This window comes from Sturnira hondurensis, unplaced genomic scaffold, assembly GCF_014824575.4.
Source record: "Sturnira hondurensis isolate 20B ecotype Veracruz unplaced genomic scaffold, ASM1482457v3 Scaffold0020184, whole genome shotgun sequence".
Lineage (NCBI taxonomy): Eukaryota > Metazoa > Chordata > Mammalia > Chiroptera > Phyllostomidae > Sturnira > Sturnira hondurensis.
The window spans coordinates 3,218,054-3,237,740 of record NW_028092815.1 but is presented as its reverse complement, the minus strand read 5'-3'; the positions used below and the strand labels follow the sequence as shown (position 1 = coordinate 3,237,740).

The window sequence follows — 19,687 nt, the reverse complement described above, 5'->3', positions numbered from 1 at the left end:
AAACACAGATACAGCCCTCACTGCATGTCACTGAGCTCTCAGAACAACCAAGGAGATAGGCTCTGTTAGTGCCACCAGGCTACAAAAGGAAACAGAGGCCCAGGGAACTTAAGTAACTTGTCTAATGTCACACAATTTGTAAGTGGTAAAGCCAGGATTCAGCCCTGGGAAGCCCAGCTCCAGAATCTGTTTAAATTCACTACCTGTCCTGCATTACCTGGCTCTCAGGTATATGACTCCAGATTCTGAGGAAACAGTTATGTTCTTATTATAATGTCATTTCTTCCAGTACACACAAAACAAAGTGTCAGTGAATTAATAGATTTTTTTAAGGATAAGAGGAATTTTCTACATGCAAGGGTAGTTTGATGCCACTTCACAGTGCATGGGCAGCTCCACTGCTAGCATTCAAACTATCTCACCATGCCGGGATTTGTCAGTTGGTGAGCAGCCCTTTGGGTCCCTCCCACCAACAGACAGCATCAAGGATGATGGCTCTGGTGTGGTCAGTCTGAAGCACAGTACGAAAGTCAAGGGATCCACTCCTAATTCTGGTGCCATCTAGTTTTCATCTCATCTGCAGGGCTTGACCTGTCCTAGACAATTGGGGCATAGACTATATAGAATCAGTCATCTACCTTCGAAATAATGTATTCACCAGAAGGAACGGGCCCAACCTACTGTCAACAGACAGGTGTAAATTGATATAAATGCCTATAGATACAAAAGACCTACAATAACTAATGATGGTTACAAGTAATGTTTAAGTATACTTTAAGGGGGTGAGATGGAGTAGGTTGGGGTTGGCTTTGGGGAGAACGTGTGGCATTAATAAGGGACGTTGTTAGGAGCAAGTTGCAAAGATTAATAGGAGAAGATGCAGCACAGCTGCTGCGTGAAGGAAGGAGAGAATGACATGTGGGGGTGCAGTGCAACAAAGGAGCACCGGAGGAATGAAGCCTCCACCAATGATTTCAGCAAGGCACTTGCCCTCCCTGGGTCAAGACCCTCCCCAGTGCTTCCATCAGTCTATATGGAGAACTGGGTATTGACATCCACAGAACATGGTGAAGAACTTTGAGTTCTTTAGAAGAAAGGTGTCATCATCAAGTATCTTTTGGGTTAAGGGAAATTTATTATTTAGAAGAAATGTTTATGGCATATGGCATCTAATTTGCTCCAAGCACCAGTAACTCAGATGTCTTGGGAAGGAAATAATCTAAAGTATCACCATTAAAAAATGGCAGGTATTCCAAGCCTTGCAAGTAACATACTTCTCTCTGGCATTGTATAAACCGCTTGGGCTCTGCCCAAGCCTAGGCTGCATAAGCCCAGACCCAGATCTCAAATAACTGCCCGTGCTTTGCTCTTGGGCTGGTGTCAGTCAGTCACAAGTGGAATCAGATGTTGTCTTGACAGTGTGACTGATGTTTTTAGCAGAGCTATGTTTATATCTCAATCTTTCTTATTTGTGTGATGTTCTGTTTTATGACTTGAGTCTCTAGAAATCTTTCCCATGGCTCTGCATCATTCCTTATCACCCATAACCTAATATGGCAGCTTTAAATAGTGCTGTCATTTTCCTCAGTTGCACTCATTGTGATATAATCAGGCATAAATTTCTGACATCATGAACTTAATGAGGTTTCGGATTCAGAAAGTAACAATGAAAAAAAATTTGAAGATATTTTTCAATTGAGAGACACAGAGTAAAATAATAATGACTGAAAGGGCACATAGAATTCACTTGTGTTTGCCCAAGAAGTGGCCCAAACCAGTACTTTCTGCCACAGCAGGTATGCGGGCATGACCAGCTCCCTCGTCCCCGCCAGTTTCCCTGCAGAGGTTCCATGCAGTCTGTCTCCCAGTGTCTGCTGCTGGCTCTCAGGGTGGTGCTGGAGCCATGGTCAGCCTTGCGCAGAAATGAGCCCAGTGCAAACATTATGTATCTTTATTTGTATATCAGGACATTTGTTTACCAGTGTTCTGTGGTTTTTTCAATCAACAGTTTACATTCGATATTATTTTCTATTAGTTTCAGGTGCACAGCACAGTGATTAGTCAACCATTTACTTTACAAAGTGTTCCCTCTGATATTTCAGGTACCCACCTGGCACCATGCACAATTATTACAATATCATTGCCTATATTCCCTATGCTGTACTTTACATCCCTGTGACTAATTTGTAAGTGCCAATCTGTACTTCTCAATCCCTTCACCTTTTTCAGACAACCCTTCCCCAATGGCAACCATCAGTCTGTTCTGTGTATCTATGAGTCTCTTTTTATTTGTTTGTTTATTTGTTTTGTTATTTAGATTCCACACAGTACAATCATATGGTATCTATCTTACTCAGTCTGACTCAAAAAAAGCCATATCTTAATATTGACAGTAGGTTGTGCTATGACTGATATGGTATGGAACTTGAAAACTTACTTGTTGATAGAACCCCTGAGCTTAATCCTGATTTTTCTGTCTCACCTAAAGAGTTCCTAGTTTTCTGGAATCAGAAGGGAGCACTTATGACCATGGTTTCATAGCAATGAGAGCCTCAGGCCATGTGCACAATGGAGGTGGGGATGGGAGCAGAGGAGAGAGGGCCCTGTCTGTAGTACGCAGCACCGCTCAGCTCTAGCCAGTGAGAATATAGACCAAGGGCTAGATCGCCCATTTAAAAATATAAAAGCGGAAGTCTGGATTTTAAAATGAAATCTGCCAATAGCTTCATACAGGCAATGAATCAAAATGAGTGAACAGTGCAGAGTAAACAAGTGGTCTGTGGGCTATGTGGGGCCTGCAGGCCTGGGCAAACTGGAGAGGGCTAAGGCCCTGCCCGGTGCACCACAGCCCAAGACTGGGGGCAGCTTCCTGGACCCTGCCCTTCTCACCTCGTTCCACTCTCCTGCACTCTCTGTTTCTGGCTCCATGCTCTGACTCGCCTGACTCTGGGCTGGGGACAGACCGTGTTTTCCCACAGCATCCTGGTCCCAGCCCTGGGCTTGGGGCCAACCTTTCACTTCTCAGCTGGGTAAACTGGATGCATCTCTTGACTGCCCTGGCCTTCTTCACTAGAAGACAAAAATAATAACCTGTGCCTCACAGCACCAGTGTGAGCTTCATTTGAGAAGGTCACACTGCGTGTGAGGTCACCCTGCCAAGCAAAACCAAGGGTGTGTGTGGTATTAATATCCTCCCGAGAAAGGTAGGAGTGTCCAGGAGGGCTGCTGGTCCTGCTCCAGCACCACAGATATCATAGCTCAAAGCAACTTCAGGCCCATTTCTGCTGCTGCTGGGAACAGGAAGTGGTACCCAAGGGCTGTCCTGTGTGGCCAAAGCCAACCAACCTCACCTGGGAAGGGACGTGACCTGGGCTGTTCTTTTGTTTTATCTGCTGAGATTGGGGCAGGGTAAGTGTTCCAAAGCAGCCTCCTTTATACCTTCATCTCAAGTGTCACTTAAACCAATCATTCAGGACCCCAGACAATGCAATCTGGGGCCAGACCAACACTCGCCACATCCTCTGTCCCCTGCTGCCTGGCCCAGGAGCCATTCTGACTGAATGTGTATAGTGAATCTTGTTTTTATCTCCATTTCCAGGGACGCAAACCTGGCTATTTCTCCTTCCTGGACCCATTTTCTCCAGGCGTCTGGCTCTTCATGCTGCTAGCCTATCTGGCCGTCAGTTGCATCCTCTTCCTAGTGGCTCGGTACACTGTCCTCCCCATCCCCTTCCTCAGGCTGCCACCTTGTGTCCACCTCTGGGAATTACCTAGGAGGGGTGGGGAGTAGGAGAAGACCTTGGTGCCAAGCTGGAGGGATGGGAGGGGAGTCAGAACCAAGCCACTCTCCCCCCCAGCCATGGACCTGGTGCTATCCACCCACCCATGTACGCACGCATTCCCTAATGTTTACCATGCCAACAGGTGAGCTTTTCCCGATTTCCTTTACACCCCTGCCTCTTCCCCTCCCACACTACAGTCTCTAGCCCCCTGCTTGTGTAGGAGCCTTGGGAGAAAGGAGGAGAGGAGAGGGAGGGCAAGATTACTAAGGTTAAACAGGATGCATTTCATTGCTCTAGCATCAGCCTTTGCTAGAAACTGCCACAAAGTGCTGAATGATAAGAAACAGGAATGGAGAGAGGCACCAGAGGCCTAGTGGGCAAGGCCTCTCGTGCAGGGGGCCTGGCCCTTCCCCAGCCCAGATCTGTCTGTGAAAACACAGCTACCTTGTCAAATGGGAACCAACATGAGGGTGACAGGATGCAGGAAGGCAGGATGGAGAGAGGCATTTGCAAGTAGTGTTGAATTAAGGCAAATGGTCCAGATCAGGGATTGGGAAGAATTCACCCTTCCCTGTCCAAAGGAACCCAAGGCCTCCCTGGGGCCTGTAGAGGAGCCCTAGGAGTGTCCCACAGCTGCCACCTACCCAGGCTGTGAACAGAGAGGACTGTTTCTCTCTGGGCCGAGGGCATCACAGTGGCCTGGCTTCAGAGAGCTGCTCACTATCTGGAAGCAGAACAAGTGCTAGTGGCTCATCAGTCACTCCCTCATAATCCCTGCTCCCTGCTCAGAGCTCATCCCACCCTCCTGCAGGACCAGTGAGGGCTGTTCCACAGAGCAGTGGGCCTCTCAGAATGGACTTCTACAGGCCTGGTGGCTCTACTCCAGCTGTGTCCTCAGCAGCCTCCTTGGTCTCAGGCCTCAGGGCCACATGGGCAGGGCTAGGTGATTCTGAAGTGCATTTGCCACCTCTGGGGGCGTTGGAGCACGGTTTCCCTGACAGCATGTCTCTTCAGTGGCCCCACAAGAGTGGACGCTTTCCCAATTTGTGAGACAGGACCCCAAGGAACCATAGGATACCTGGGTCCCTAACCCTGGGGCAATTCCCAGGCCATCCAGAGGATGCTGTGTTTCCCAGTCTCTGCTCCTTTCAGTGGAGATCAAAGCACACACACACATACATGACATCTGAGCCGAGGCTAACCTGACCTAAGACAGTGGTCTGCAGACAGGGCTCCCTGAAGCATTAGGCATGGTACAGGTAGCGGAGACTTGTAGGGAGGGAGAGAAGAGCCTTGGCAGCCAGAGCTCTGAGGCCCCCTCCTACCTACATTCAGACCTGCCCCACTTCTGTTTCTTATAGATTGTTCTTCTGGGTAAGAAGGAAAAATGTTTGAAAGCCGCCAACCTAAGGCAGCCATTCCCAAGTCAGCTGATACCTGAGCCACTCAGGGGTCTTTAAAAAATCTGAATATCCAGGTCTAATCTCAGAATCTCTAGGGATGGGGCCTGGGAATGTGTATGTTTGAAGCCCATTTCCAATGGCCCGTAGGTTTGGGATCCACCAGGTGAGGGTGAGCCAGCTTCATAGGCCACAGGGGGAGGGAGCACATGCAGGTCAACGGCAGCCTGCTGATGTTGAATTCAGGACCCTTGGCAGTAATGGGAAGGGTGCCAGTGACTGGGTTACACTGAATGAAGGAATGGGAAGGGCAAGGATGGTAACACCCTGTGAGCAGGCAGCGGCCTCCCTGATGGGCACACACCCATCTACAGCTCTCTCATCAAAACCTGAGGGCGTTTTTTCACCACTCCACCCCCAAAGCTGGAGGGCTGTGCATAGGAGACAGGCTTGGGCTGCTGAATGGAGGGAATGTGTCTGTCTGCAGGTGGGAAGAAAGGGTGCTGCAGGCATTAGGGTATCACAGAGAGAGTCTAGCAGAAGGTTAGGAGTGAGGGTGGCGTGGAGAGTGCTCTGCTCCACAGGAGGCAGGGGCCCCAAGGAGGGCAGGAGCACCCTCTACCCTGTGTACTCAGTATAGTCACCTGAGCCACTGTACCTGGGATCAGGATGTAGTCACTGGCATTTTTTTAAGTTCCCAGGTGAGTCTGAAACACAAGACAGGATTGAGAACCATGGCCTAAGGAACTCCCTAGGCCAGGGTTTCTCCAAATGTGGCCCTTGGGTCAGTGGCATCAACATCACCTAGGAACTCACAGATTCACAGGCCTTCCCCAGACTTACTGAATCAGGAGCTTGGCACAGGTGCTGGGTGGAGGGGAGGACAACAACCTGTGTCTTCACAAGTCTTCTTGGAGATTATGATGCAGGCTGAAGTTTGCAAAGCATGCTGTGGGCTGAGGGTTTCCAAACTGTGGCTCTGTGGGGCCCCAGGGCCCCTCTGTGATGACTGCAAGGGCCTGTGCCATCAGGACAGTCACATTCCCAGCCTCCCATCAGGGGGCTTTATCTCATCTATTTCATATGTCAGAAATTATTTTTGAGAAAGTAAAAATGTCTCTATGATTAAAGGAAAACAGTTTGAAAATTGCCAATAGAACTCAACCTCCTTGTTGTTTGATTGGAAAAATCCAAGTGCAGCAAAAGGGAAGTGGCTGATCCAAGCCACAAGGCCTGTGACAAAGTACAGACCTGAGCCAGAAAGAACACCCCCATCCTGCAGCTCTTCCCAGCACACTAACCTTTGCACCTGCCCTCCATGAAACTGGTAGATGTTCTTTTTTTCCCACAGGTTGACCCCTTACGAGTGGTACAGCCCCCATTCATGTGCCCAGAGCCCGTGCAACCTCCTGGTGAATCAGTACTCCCTTGGCAACAGCCTCTGGTTTCCGGTTGGGGGCTTCATGCAACAGGGCTCAACCATCGCCCCTCGAGCCTTGTCCACACGTTGTGTCAGTGGTGTCTGGTAAGATCTGGGGCAGAGAAGGAACAGGACTGAAAGGACAGGGACACACAGGGTGTCCTCAGATAAGCCCTACTCTGGCTGTACACCACAGCTTCTGGCAGGCAGAAATCTCAACTCCCCTGTCGGGGAGACAGTAGCCTCTGCCTTTCAAAGCAGGCTGGTTGGGAGCTGGGCTGCATTCTGCCATCTCAGAAGGTTGGGGGCAGTGGGTATGTGTGCTTTGTGCCATCTTATCCCCTTCTCCTTTCTTCGCCTTTGAGGTCTGGATACAGAGGGGAGCCAAGGTAGAAAAGGAGATGGAATGAGGAAATAGACTTAAAGGCCCACAGGAAAGCAGTTATAATGTTTAGACCTGAAAATGACCTGAGGTTGAGTGGCTGGGCAGGCAAAGGCATAGGCAAACATGAGCCTGTGGCAGGAAGTGCCTGCAGGAGGAACTCAAGCCCAGCTGCCCCATCACATCCCTACACCAGCTTTGTTTCCTTCTGCATCTGGCTGGGTGGAGGCGGGGGGGGGGTGCGAGTGGTGGCTCCCCAGGCCCCTCTACATCACCAGGATGGGAAAATGCAAATTCTTAGTCACTCAGAGTTAGACAAAACCTCGGTGAGAGAGTTGACAGCACACAGTTCAACCTCCAGTCTACATGGACCATCAGCCAGCCTCTACCTGAATGGAACTCCCTTCTCCTGGCTTACCCAGGACAAAAAGAACATGGCCAAATGACTTCATGTGTGGCAAAGCTCTTGGAAAACTTGAAAGTGCTGCATAAGTGTGTGGACTAAATAATTGCTATTAGACCATTATAGGAGGAAATGAAACATAGATATAGATATATATGGATATAGATATATAGATGTAGATATATAGATAGGCAAGTTTGCAGAGTACGGTTTTCTTACCCTCACTTGGGTTTGGCTGTGCCAGATTATAGGACTTATAACCTTGGTTCTCTTTCCCTTTCCAGTCTGTGTAAGACTAAGGAAAAGGAAAAATGGTGTGTCCACTATTGGACAACTGTGCTAGGGACAGCAGGTCACCTGGACAGTTATCAGAAGGGCTGATGAGGAGGTGAAAATGCAGCTAGGACAGTGTCCCCTTCCCAGCTGGGCTTTTTGTTTACCCTGTTAAATGATAAATACACTAGGGATTAAAACATTTGGACAAGGTGCTTACCCATCATCACATGTAGCCAGAAATCACATAGGTCAACATAGAGATCTGGTTTTCCATTGTGGGAAGACGGAATGATCCCAGCAGGGAGAGTCACAGTGTGCCCTGAAAGTTCAGGCAGTCTGGGCGGGAGCCGTGGGGACAAGGGGAAGTCAGCTGCAGATTTTGATGTCTCTCTGGGGCTTCTCCCTGCAGAGGGTGCTTGTTCCAATGCGCTGCACACAGGGCTCCATTGCCTGCACCACCCACCTGTCAGCAGTGCCTGTGCCCTGAGCTTCTCTGCGGTGCCTTCCATAGCTGGCCCCAGCCACTCCGGCTCCCCAGCCCCAGCTCCCTATAGTTCGCCCCCTCAGCCTCTTGGAGTTCTTGGTTTTTAAATCAGGACTCCAGGTTTGGTCAGCTCCCTGGGGGAGTGGGAGTTCCAAAGACAGGTCCATCAAGCCTCTCTTAACTTCCTCCCCCTGAGCAAGTGACAGAAAATGCCATGTTGCTGACAAGAATGCCAACTTTACAATGGATAATGCCCCTTTCAGACAGGGCCAAGTTTCCACTGGCCACTCTGGAGGGGCACGGCAAGACTGGCCCCCTCAGCAGAGACCATTGGCTCGCACTGAGCTGCTCCTATGTCTGACTCCTTCTGTGTGCGCAGAGGCATAAACTCCACCTGGTGGCCAGGCTGGAGCAGCATGGCCACAACGGCTGAGGGAGCCTCCCTGGCCTACACCGAGGGGATGTTCACACCCAGAGCTCCTTGAACCACAGCACTAGCCAACGTTACCGAGAAGCTTCAGAATGTTCACCTTTACCTGGGGACTCTGTCACTGCCCCTAGCCTCTTCTGAGGCATGGTCACAAGAAACAACTCCCAACAGAGTGCAAGAGCTTAGACAGGGACAGGGAAAGCAGGTTTTGAGTAGAGAGGGATACCTGGCACTTACAGATCATAAGTAGGGGCGGCAGCCAAAGGTTTTTCATCCCATAGTCAATGTGGGGGTCTGTCTCTATGTTTCTTTATATCTCGCATTCATCTAATGGTTTACAGAGCTCATTTGATCTCAAAAATCTGAAGAGCAGGCATCATCATCTCCATTCGTTAGATGTGCAAACAAGTTGAGAGGCTGTCTGTAGCTGTCCCCCACACACATCTGGTTGTCTGGCATATGAGCACACCCATCAAGTTGTTGGGTGCCCCTGTGTGCTTCAGGGAGGCAGCCCACAGGAAGCCTGGACATCATGCAAAGGAGACAGCAGGACTTCCTGCTCTTGCAAAGCCACCTGGAACCTGCCAGCTCCTGGATCTTGGGGCTGACCCTATGCCTTAGCTGGCAATGTCTTCATAATGCATAAAGCCTCATTAATTCAGACTCCACTATTTTGGAATGTGTGATCATCCAAGCTCAGTTTCACTTAGATACATTTCTGAACCCCCATAAACAAATGGATCAGGTACAGATCCATACCGCTTGTTTAAACAACTTAAGTGAACAAATCAGTTTTAAGAGCTTTAGTGCGTATATTGCCTGAGTTGCAAAATTACTCTAATTTTAAATGAGTTTGATGTACCCAATAAAACAACATTCTATTTTAAAATAGCACATCTAATTCCAACTTCTGAAAGGTTCAAAGGTGCTTTTCAAGTCTTAAAGAATTTCTGCTGTTACAATTTATAGAACTGGTTTTAAAATATCAATTTATTAGTGTGTTACTTGGCAGGTTACTTTGCTTCTCTGAGCCTCAGCTTCCTCATCTATAAAAGTGTGATAAGAATTGCACTTCTGAGTTGTAAGGAATGTGTGAGACAGTGTCTGTGGCTCAGGGCAGGTGCTCAGGACATGGCAATGCTCATCTGAAGGCCAACTACATCATGAAGACACAGCCCTAGCTTTGGACAGGGCCCCCAGATCTTCCACCCTCAGCTCATTCCCTACAGTCTCCCAAACTGTCTCATGTGCACAGACATGCCTCCATTGAGGAACAACCCCCAACTCACCTCCTTTAGGAAATAAGGAAAAAACTTGTCCTAGGCAGTCCTCTAAAACACTGTTTGTTGGCAGTGCATCATTTCTCTTCCCCCTCTGAGCTGAGAGTTGCTTTCAAAGGGACATGCCTGGTCTCTCCTTCATTGCAGCAGGACTCCGGGGAGTGAGGGTGATGGGGGTGAGGACTCCGGGGAGTGCCCCTGGACATGAGAACTTCCTAGTCTTCTCCCACACAGGTGGGCATTCACGCTGATCATCATCTCCTCCTACACGGCCAACCTGGCCGCCTTCCTGACAGTGCAGCGTATGGATGTGCCCATCGAGTCAGTGGACGACCTGGCTGACCAGACCACCATCGAGTATGGCACGATTCACGGAGGCTCCAGCATGACCTTCTTTCAAGTAACCAATTTGCTTGCTCACCAACCTAGGAATTGGGCAGGACAAAGTTGAGATATCTGCCCACTGCAGATAAAAACATCTCTCCTCATCCCATGATCTCTTTTGAACATCTAGTGCGGAGATTCACATGAGTTTATTTTTCTCCTGCTCCACAAAATACCCATGAAATGATGGAATGAGGACCCAAAAGCACTTTGGGTTAATGTCAGCCTGTCCAAAGGTGTTGAGCATAAACAATTAGTGGTAGTTGACATGATTTTAGGTACAATTTAGCAGAACTATTTTTAATTGCAATACTTTCATATTTATTTTAATGAATATTAGAAAAATAATGCAGTGAATCTAATATGTACCTTTATTTTTATGGCTGTATAGGATGAGACTAATGTATATGTTTAGGTTTTTTCTAAGTTAGTTAAATTTTATAGGTAGACACATCCAGATTAGAATAATAAGCAAATGACTGAAGTTCAGGAACACTAGATTAAAATTAACTAGTTTTACTGATCACAGACTAGATAGGCTCAGATCAGGACCCTAGTGGCTTCTTTGAGGTACCCTTGCACAGCTCAGGAGCAGGCCCTGCTGCAGCAGTATGCTGACTCACAGGTGCAGTCTGATCGCTGTGGCTGGCAGAGCTGGGCCGGACAGCGGAGTAGTTTTCACATGCTTCAGGATCTCTAGGGAAGCAGACTTCCCTTACAGTTAATAGGTGTCTAACCAACCAAGTTCATTTCTATATGAAGCAAGATCAAGGCCTTCAGATTTCTGTTTTCCATGCCAGTCTCAATGCCTGATGACAGACACAAGGAATAGTGATGGCATCATGCAAACACAGGATTTGGATAGGCCCCCACAATTCTCTCAGTCTTGTTATTGTTTGTGATTAGTTGTCTGACCATTAGTTTAGAGTTGATAGATAAATGCTGGCACAGCTCCTGAAGATGGTGTCTCTTTAGAAGTCCTGCATGAACCTGAGTTCACTGCCCCCAGCCTGAAAGACAATGAAAGACACAACCAAAATGTCCATTTTCACTTGTGTCAGAACTCGGGACCTGGCAATGGAAGCCCTCTCTAGGGCAAATAAGGCCAAATCAGACACTAACCTATCAGGCAGAGGGCTGGTTCCTTCCTTATCCTTCTGTGAGAGGTTAAGGGCACAACTCCCTCTTCCCACCATTGTGCAGTAAAGAGATGAGAGATGATGGAAAAGGAAAAGGCTGTTGAATATAAGGTGATTGAGTAGCAGAAGGGCCAGAATTTTAAGGTTCACTTAGATTCCCTCCCTTTCTAAAGTAGCATTTCCTTTCTCTTTTCCAAATCCTGCTTCCTTGTGTTTTTTTCCTAGAATTCCCGCTATCAGACCTACCAGCGCATGTGGAATTACATGTATTCCAAGCAGCCAAGTGTGTTTGTGAAAAGCACGGAGGAAGGAATCGCCAGGGTGTTGAATTCCAACTATGCTTTCCTCCTGGAGTCCACCATGAATGAGTACTATCGGCAGCGAAACTGCAACCTCACTCAGATTGGGGGCCTGCTGGACACCAAGGGCTATGGGATTGGCATGCCAGTCGGTATGCAGCAGAGGAACAGCCTCCTTGGGTAGCTTCACCAGGCAGAGTCAGAGTAGCTAGAACCACTGAATGCAGCACTGAACTCCACAACCCCTGTTTCTAAGAACCAGTGTAACAATAGGTGGGCATTAGGTGGACATTAGGTGGGCATTGTTGAGATTATTTTAAGAAGAGCAAACCCACACACTTCCACTAATCAGTGATGAGTTCTCAATCCTTGATTACTAAAGGGCTAATTGATGAGTTATCAATTAATTAACTATTAATTAGGGCATGTTGTTGCCCTGGTAGATTTTTTTAGGCCTTTTGTTCCCCATCTCCTGCTTTCTGCCTGTTGGCCATTTCTCTGTAGAGACTAACACCTCTACTGGCCATGGGTAAGAGAAGGGAAAGGTGGTAAGACTCAAATGAATTCATTTTGCTCTTAGTGTCACTGATGAGAGTTTTACTATAAAAGAAGACTGACGAGATTGGATGGGAGGGCTTTCAGATCATCTGTGACCCTCACTGATGTGCCTGCTCCGAGTTGGCAGATGTGGGAATGGTGGAGAGTCATGGTATTCAGCTTGCTGACTGTGCCATCTGGTTGTTATCAGGGATAGGGATGTTTGGCTTCCAGAATGTTGTCCCAGCTCTGCTATCTAAAGGATATTTGTGCTTTAGGCCTTCCTCTGCTGATAGTACCTCTCCTGTAGGTAAGGGGAAATTTTGCAGCTGCTTGTTGTGATTTTGGAAAGGATCTGAATTGTTCTCCAGGTGATTTGAACCTGGACCCTTCTCCACACTCCACCGAGAGCCACACTGCAGAGAGCTGACACCATCCAAGGCTGTCCTCATATAGGCAGCAGGGGCACAAGCAGGGATTCAGGCAACCAGGTCATGTGGGAAATTGACATAGAGTGTATGCCCCTCACACATCCCTTCTTCTGACCTTCATCCCACTCAGGACTCTATACAATATAGGCTTCACATTGACAATCCAGTATGAGAGAGTGAGTTTGAAGTCAGGCGGACCTGGGAATGTACTCTTGCTGCCGGCTGTGGGACCATGTTGAGGTTATTGAACTTCTTTGAGCCTCAGTTATCCCATGTGTAAAATTAGGCTTCTAATACCAACTGTATAGGATTAATATGAGGGTTAAATCTAATAATCTAGCCAGGTGCCTTACCACAGTGTCTGACAGCCAATTTGGGGGAGTATTGGTGCCTTCCCCATTTTTTCTATAGTTCCCTATGTTGTTTGATATAAGCAGATAACTTCTTAAAGGCTGATCAGAAACCAAGCCAATTAACAGAGGTAATAATATGACTCACCCTTGAACTCTGTTAACTCTGACACCAGCAGTCTTGTAAACTGGAGGCCTCACTTGGGTCACTCACAAACCTGCATATCCTCTACTTTCCATCATGTTTTATTGATGTCCATTAATATCACAGAGTACAGACCCCTTGCAGGAATTTATTGGCTAATATTTTGTTTCAAGGATGTGGAATGAACCACGAAATGACTTAAGGTACACCTTGATAATATTCTAGCAATAAACAAATTTAACACAAATGTCAAAAGTTTCAAAAGTCTTCACAAAACAAACTAATCAAGAATTAACATAATTCAGATTGATTCTAGAAATGTCCATCAATAATAACCAGGGAAATGGAGAGAAATGCATTTGTTCAGTATCTAACATGACTTTATTTTTGCATGTACTGTCCTATTTAATCTCCCCACTTGCAAAGTAGATATGGTCCTTCCCATTCTTGAGGATGGAATTGAGATTCAGAGCTGAAGAGTCACTTGTCCAAGGTCCCAGGACAAGTAGAGAAATAAGCTTAAGCCTAGGATGCCTATCTCCAAATTCAGTACTGCACTTACCAGGCAAGGAGAGGATGGGCAGGCAGGGCAGCTGTGGACGTGTCTGAGTTCTCAGGCCAGGCTGGGACAAGCAGTGCACATTCCACTGATAAAATGGAGTTTAGCTCCAGCTGAGGTTCTGTCCAGGAAAGACAAGCATGTGTGTCATGCTTAAGCTGGAGGTAAGGGTATAACTATAGAGAAAGCAATGTGATTGGGCCCAGGAAAATTAGGAGAAACAGAACAAAGAGTGCAATGGGAAATTAGCCAGGTGATTCAGGAGATAAGTAGGCAAACAGTAAGTGGAATAATCCTTTCATGGGACCCAGGACATGCTGGTGAGGTTTGGTTGAAAATGCCTAGAAAACTGTTTGAAATGCCTTGCTGGCCTGGACAGTTGTCTTCAAACCTGGAATGTTCATTAGCCTACCACCTAACACCATCTGTTAGTTTAAGAAGCTGTTCCCTGCAGATGTGTATTAAGTGTCTACTATTCCCGAGGCACCATTGATGTGCACACAGACCAGCTTTGTAGATACACTTGGTGCTGCGGGCCTAGAATTCGCTTACACTGGTGAAGTTTTATGTATTAGAAGGAGAGGTTCTACTTGCAGAGTCCTGGTTGTCAGAGCCTGGAGCGGTCTGGGAGCTGCACTAGTTCCCTGCCTGTCAAAATGCTGTCCACGGCCCCATGGCAAGCAGCGCCTTGGCAGTTAGTAGAAGTCCAGACCCACTGACTCAGAGAGTATGGGTCATTAAGGTCTCCAGGTGATTTGTGTGTACATCAGAGCTTGAGAGTTTGAGAATTTTCAACACAACCTTTCCCTGGGAGTGTCTGTCCACATCTGGCCATCACCGAGCTTGGGCAAGAAAAAATGGGTGTCTTATCTGGTCTCCAGCCCTTTGGGATTTTTTCTAATGATGCAGACCTCAGTCTGTGCTGGGGCATCAAGCCTTCCACTGTTTCATTCAAGCCTGTTTTTGTGATTAAACCTACATTCTAGGCCATATTCCAGGAATATGGTCAATTCTTGACCAATTCTAGACTAAATTCCTTGACCATATTCCAGGAAAATTAAAAAAGAATTGCACCGAACAGAAGCCTTCTGTGTGTTGGGGTGGAAGGTGGGGGTGTCTGTGAACAGAGTGTGGATGAGCCAGTGGGTTCTGGGTGCTCAGTAGGTAGCTGCAAGGGTTTGGGTGCCTGGTCCCTGGGTTCTCCACACAGATGGGGAAGAGGAGCTTTTGCCACACTCACAGGTGGCTCTGTCTCACTGGGGGCTGCTCTGGACAAAGAGTTGTCAGGGGTAATGTAGAAGAGGTATAAATGCCAGAAAAATTAATTTAAATAAAGTAGAAAATAGATGACTGCTCAACTGAGGGTTTATGTCACAAATTCCCCTCCTTTGTTCCCCTGGAGGCAGATGGGGAGCTTTGCAACCAGCTTCTCGCCTGGCGCAGGTTAAACCATGGTGGAAAGTGGTGGCCCAAAGGTAGAGAAGCAGGGTGCCTGGAGAGCTGTCACTGGACCCACACTGGTATCTCAGCCAGGGGACCGGCCAGTCAGCATGGAGACAAGGGAAGTACAGTGCCCTGACTGAGGGCACTGAGCTGTGTGCCCCGGGCTGTGAAAAGCCAGAACCCTCTTCCCCACGAAAGCCCTCCGACTAGCAGAGAGGAGGGCAGTGCCCTGGGGACTGCCCCATCTGTCACTTCATGCCTCCCCCTTGGCTCCCTGGCAGGTTGGCCAGGAGGTTTCCTGGAAGAGGGGCACAGTGTGTGTAACATGACACTCACAGCCTGCATTCTGGGCGTTTTTGCCTCCACAGGCTCAGTGTTTCGGGATGAGTTTGATCTGGCCATTCTCCAGCTGCAGGAAACCAACCGCCTAGAAATTCTGAAGCGTAAATGGTGGGAAGGGGGTAAGTGCCCCAAGGAGGAGGATCACAGAGCCAAAGGTAAGCGTGTCTAGGGCCTCCCCTCGTACTCTAGAGACCCACAGGGTCTATTTCTGTGTACACATTCCAGCTAATGACTTCAAAGGCATATGGGGAACACCCTTGGATGGAACCCAGGGCTAAACTGCAACTGGCTGGCGGTCCATCCTATCTCAGGGTCCTGGCATATTGCAGGTGTCCAGTGTCTACCTGGCTCACAGGTGCTGGAGACTACACTTCCCTGATGTCTCCTGAATCTGGCCACCTCTTGACCCTAGTACCACCACTTCCCCCTGGCTCTTGCCCTCCTCACCTCAGAACCACACGACTGAAACAGCCTGTTCTCCTTCCCAATCTTGCCCCTCTACAGTGCATTCTCCACCAGCAGCTGGAGAGATTCTTTCTACTATGTGAGTACAAGTGCAGCATCAGTCTGCACAGGCCTTCCAGTGGTGTCCCACATCATTCAGAGTTAAGATCGAGCTTTCTGTAGCCCCAAGCCCCTACCTGATCTGCTTCTCCCTTTTCCTTCTCTTCCCCAAGCCTCCCAGGTTGCAGCCCCCTGCAGAGTTTGTGCCCTTGTCCCCTCCTCCCAGTCTCCCAAAGGACACTCCCTCAGCAAGAGCATCCCTCCCCACATAGCTCTCCCCATCACCCGAACCCTGTTTTATGTTTCTTCTCAGACTTCATCACTATCTGATAGTACATTGTCCACTCATTTATTTGTCTATTCCCATGTCCTCTACCAGAATTTCACTTTTCATGGAGGCAGAGTTTGTCTTTTTCACAGGGCTGTCCATAGGGTCTGGCATATGGACAGTTTATGGAATGAATGAGTGAGTGAATGAATGGATATTAAGTCAGGCTGAATATAAAGCAGACAGTGACTGATATATGTAGTTAAGAGTCCCTGAGCACCCAGGGGAACACATATCCTGATTTGCCCAGAATAGTCCCAGATTATACCTGTTGTAAATCAGTTAACTAGTATTACTTATTTTTAGAATCCCCTTCATTCTCAAAATGTCCTGGTGTAGACAATAAATCATATAGCTCACCCTAGTAATCTACTACAGCCTTGCCAAAATATACAACAAATTTACTTATACGTTCTCTCCCTTAGGAAGGCAGCATAGCAGTAAAATGGATAATAATACCATGTGCTTCCCTCTCTGCTCAGCATGACAAGACAGTGAATGAGTGACTTTGTGTTTCCAAGTACCTATGTGGCTCTCTATCCTGCAAGGAGAGATCTCAGGAATATGGACCTATGTGGGCAAGCCCTTTGTAAGTTAGAGGAAATGCTACCCCTCCCATCAGAGTAAACTAGTGAGGCCACACACTTCCCGGCTGCCCACTCCCCAAAGATCAAGTGTGGGGGACACTACTCTGTTCATTCAGAGAAAAAATGGGAAGGTACAGAAAAAAGTATCAGGAAACTTTTGTGGGTTGGATAGAATGAAATGGATATTGAAGATGCCCAGGACCTGAGTAGGCAAGGAGGGTATTGCAGGCAATAAGCACCTTGAGGAAAGGTGAGGAGGCAGAAACTAGTGCAGTGAAAGTGGGCAGGGCTGTGAGCAGACACTGTAGGTGTTGCAGGTGGAGCCAAGAAGGATCCCCATGGAAAGAGGTCGGCTGCCTGCAGAATTTATGCTATGGAAGGTATGGGTAGCAAAATGCTCCTCTACCACCTCTTCTCCCCCCAAAAGACACATGGACTGAAAGAAAGCATTCTAAATTTGACTGGACCTGGAATAATCAAAATGAAATGAGATTATTTGTAAGTTGACATATGTTAATGTTTTTCTGTGATAACAGTGAACTTGAGAGTGGTAGGAAACAGCCATTCTACCAAGAAAATGAAGAAGGAAACAGTGTTAGCTATTGATCTGGAGAAATCTAAAAACAGGAATGGAGGGGTGGACATGGGACCTGGGCCAAAGAGCCCAGATCCTTCCTCTGGCTAATCAGTGGCAGCCTGTGATCCCTATGTACACCATGTCCCCAAAGGGTACTGGGCACCTTCTGTGGCTTTGGACAGGGCCTTCAGAGTAGTGTACTGCATTTCTTGGTCTCTTTGCCTGGGTGATGGCACCTTGGCCAGGGTCCCAGTCACATTGGCTTCTATGTCCCTAGCCTCCACCATAGAGCCTAGCGCATGGTAGGTATTCAGTAAGTGTTTGTGGGGTATGTGGGGTTTGTGTTTGTTAGCATGTCAGTTTGTCATGCTAACTGACAGCTAGCAAAAACAACCAATCACTGTGTTCTCCCAGACCACACTAAAGAGACAAATGAAACTGTGCTTGTAATCACCTTCCTCAGCAGCCTTTATACCCAGAGTTTTCTATACCAGTAGAGTTGTTCCTGCCTCTGAATAGCCCACTGAACATGTGCAGATGAGGGAGTCTAGAGCAACACTGCCATGTCTCAGAGCCTCAGCATGTGCAGGAGTTCCACTGGCCCCTGCTGGTACCCTACAAAGTCACCAGCTTTTCTTTTTTTCACAAACCTGTTACTATCTGATCCCTGGAAGCTGGTTGCCCCTTGAGGGTCACCACTGCATTAATGCCACCTCCCAGGTTACTCCCATCTCCAACCCCTAAACTTCACCCCAGGTCCTTCCTTTTTTTGCATTTCTTTACTGCGTACACTTCTAGTCCTACGGAGAAACAGTGGTGAACTGGCAAACACATGGGTACGATGACGTAGGACCTGGGTACCTTAAAGGTTTCACTCAGGGCCTTGATTTAGATCATCTCACTCCCATTTCAGATGTCACTCAAAATGCAATGGACTCTTTGTTTTTCCCACCCCACCCCGCAAGAATGGAACTCTTCAAACATTTACCTTCCTGTATCCTGTTGCTTCTGTTGATAACCACTAAGATGGTTCTCTTCCCCGAGGCAGTTTTTTAAAAATACTTTATTTGTAGAGAGAAGGGAATGGAGGGAGAAAGAAAGAGAGAGAAACATCAATGTGTGAGAGAAACATCAATTGGTCACCTCTCACATGCCTCCAGTAGGGACCTGGCCCACAACCCAGGCCTATGCCCCAACTGGGAATCAAACCAGCAATGTCCTGGTTTGCAGGATGGCATGCAACCCACTGAGCCACCCCAGTCAGGGCTTCCTTGAGGTAGTTTTGATAGGATTGAGTCAAATGGACTCCACTTCATAGATGTCCTTGTTGTATACACTACAAAAGGTTATTGAACCTCATTTTCCTTTTGTGGAAAATAGAAGCAATAATAATAATTCCACCTTCAGGCCTGCTATAAAGATTGAAGAAGTGACATCATGTTAAATACTCAGCACAGCACCTGGCACAAAGGAAATGCACACTTAGTTTATTCTGAAATCTCAGTGTAAAGAGCATTAAAGCACAATGAGAGGTCTAAATAGTATTTGCAAGCCGCAGGTGTCCCTGACTGTTCTGTACTTCTTAAGGCTAGATGGCTCTTCCAAAACCAGCACTTAGGATGTTCCTTTTGTGTCTGTTGATCTCTGTCTCTCATTGACTATGAGAAACCCAGGGACAGGGACTGTGTCTTATTTATTTTTGTATCCCAGTGACCAGCATATCGTCTGTCATCAGTATCTGAGGAAAGAATTAACAACAAATAAATGAAAGAATGAATGAGCAAACTCATCAAGGACCCCAGCCTGGCACTATTCCCACACTCATCCTGTGTCTGTTTCCTCCCAAATAGGAACACCAACACCTAAGGTGTTGGCATTGAAAGCATTCACATAGTCCCCACTGCATCTAACAAACATTGTAAACTGCTGCATATCAGGCACTGTGCTAGGCTCTGAGATGATGAAAGGAATCAGATATGGCCCTACTCTCAAGAGGTTCAGAACATAGAAAGAGGTACAGATAGTCTTTTAACAGTTCCACTGTGGGTCTGCTTAAATGAAGAAAGCTCTCTGAAGCCTAGAGGAAGAATTAATTAATTCTGAGCTATGGTCATGGAATGCTCCACAGACAATTGGCCTGGACCTCAAAGCATTCATTAAGAGTCACTGTTTTAGGAATGTTACGGAGCACAGTCATTACACTCG

General features: G+C 47.5%; 1 protein-coding gene across 1 annotated transcript in view; it reads left to right on the top strand.

Moving 5' to 3' along the window:
* GRIK4 (glutamate ionotropic receptor kainate type subunit 4) overlaps window positions 1-19,687 on the top strand; it is a 315,020-nt gene that overhangs the window by 281,943 nt on the left and 13,390 nt on the right. Inside the window, exons 14-18 of the mRNA XM_037029059.1 lie at window positions 3,599-3,708; window positions 6,534-6,707; window positions 10,092-10,257; window positions 11,606-11,831; window positions 15,513-15,641. Coding sequence (XP_036884954.1) covers window positions 3,599-3,708; window positions 6,534-6,707; window positions 10,092-10,257; window positions 11,606-11,831; window positions 15,513-15,641 — 805 coding nt within the window. The remainder of the gene's footprint in view (window positions 1-3,598; window positions 3,709-6,533; window positions 6,708-10,091; window positions 10,258-11,605; window positions 11,832-15,512; window positions 15,642-19,687) is intronic.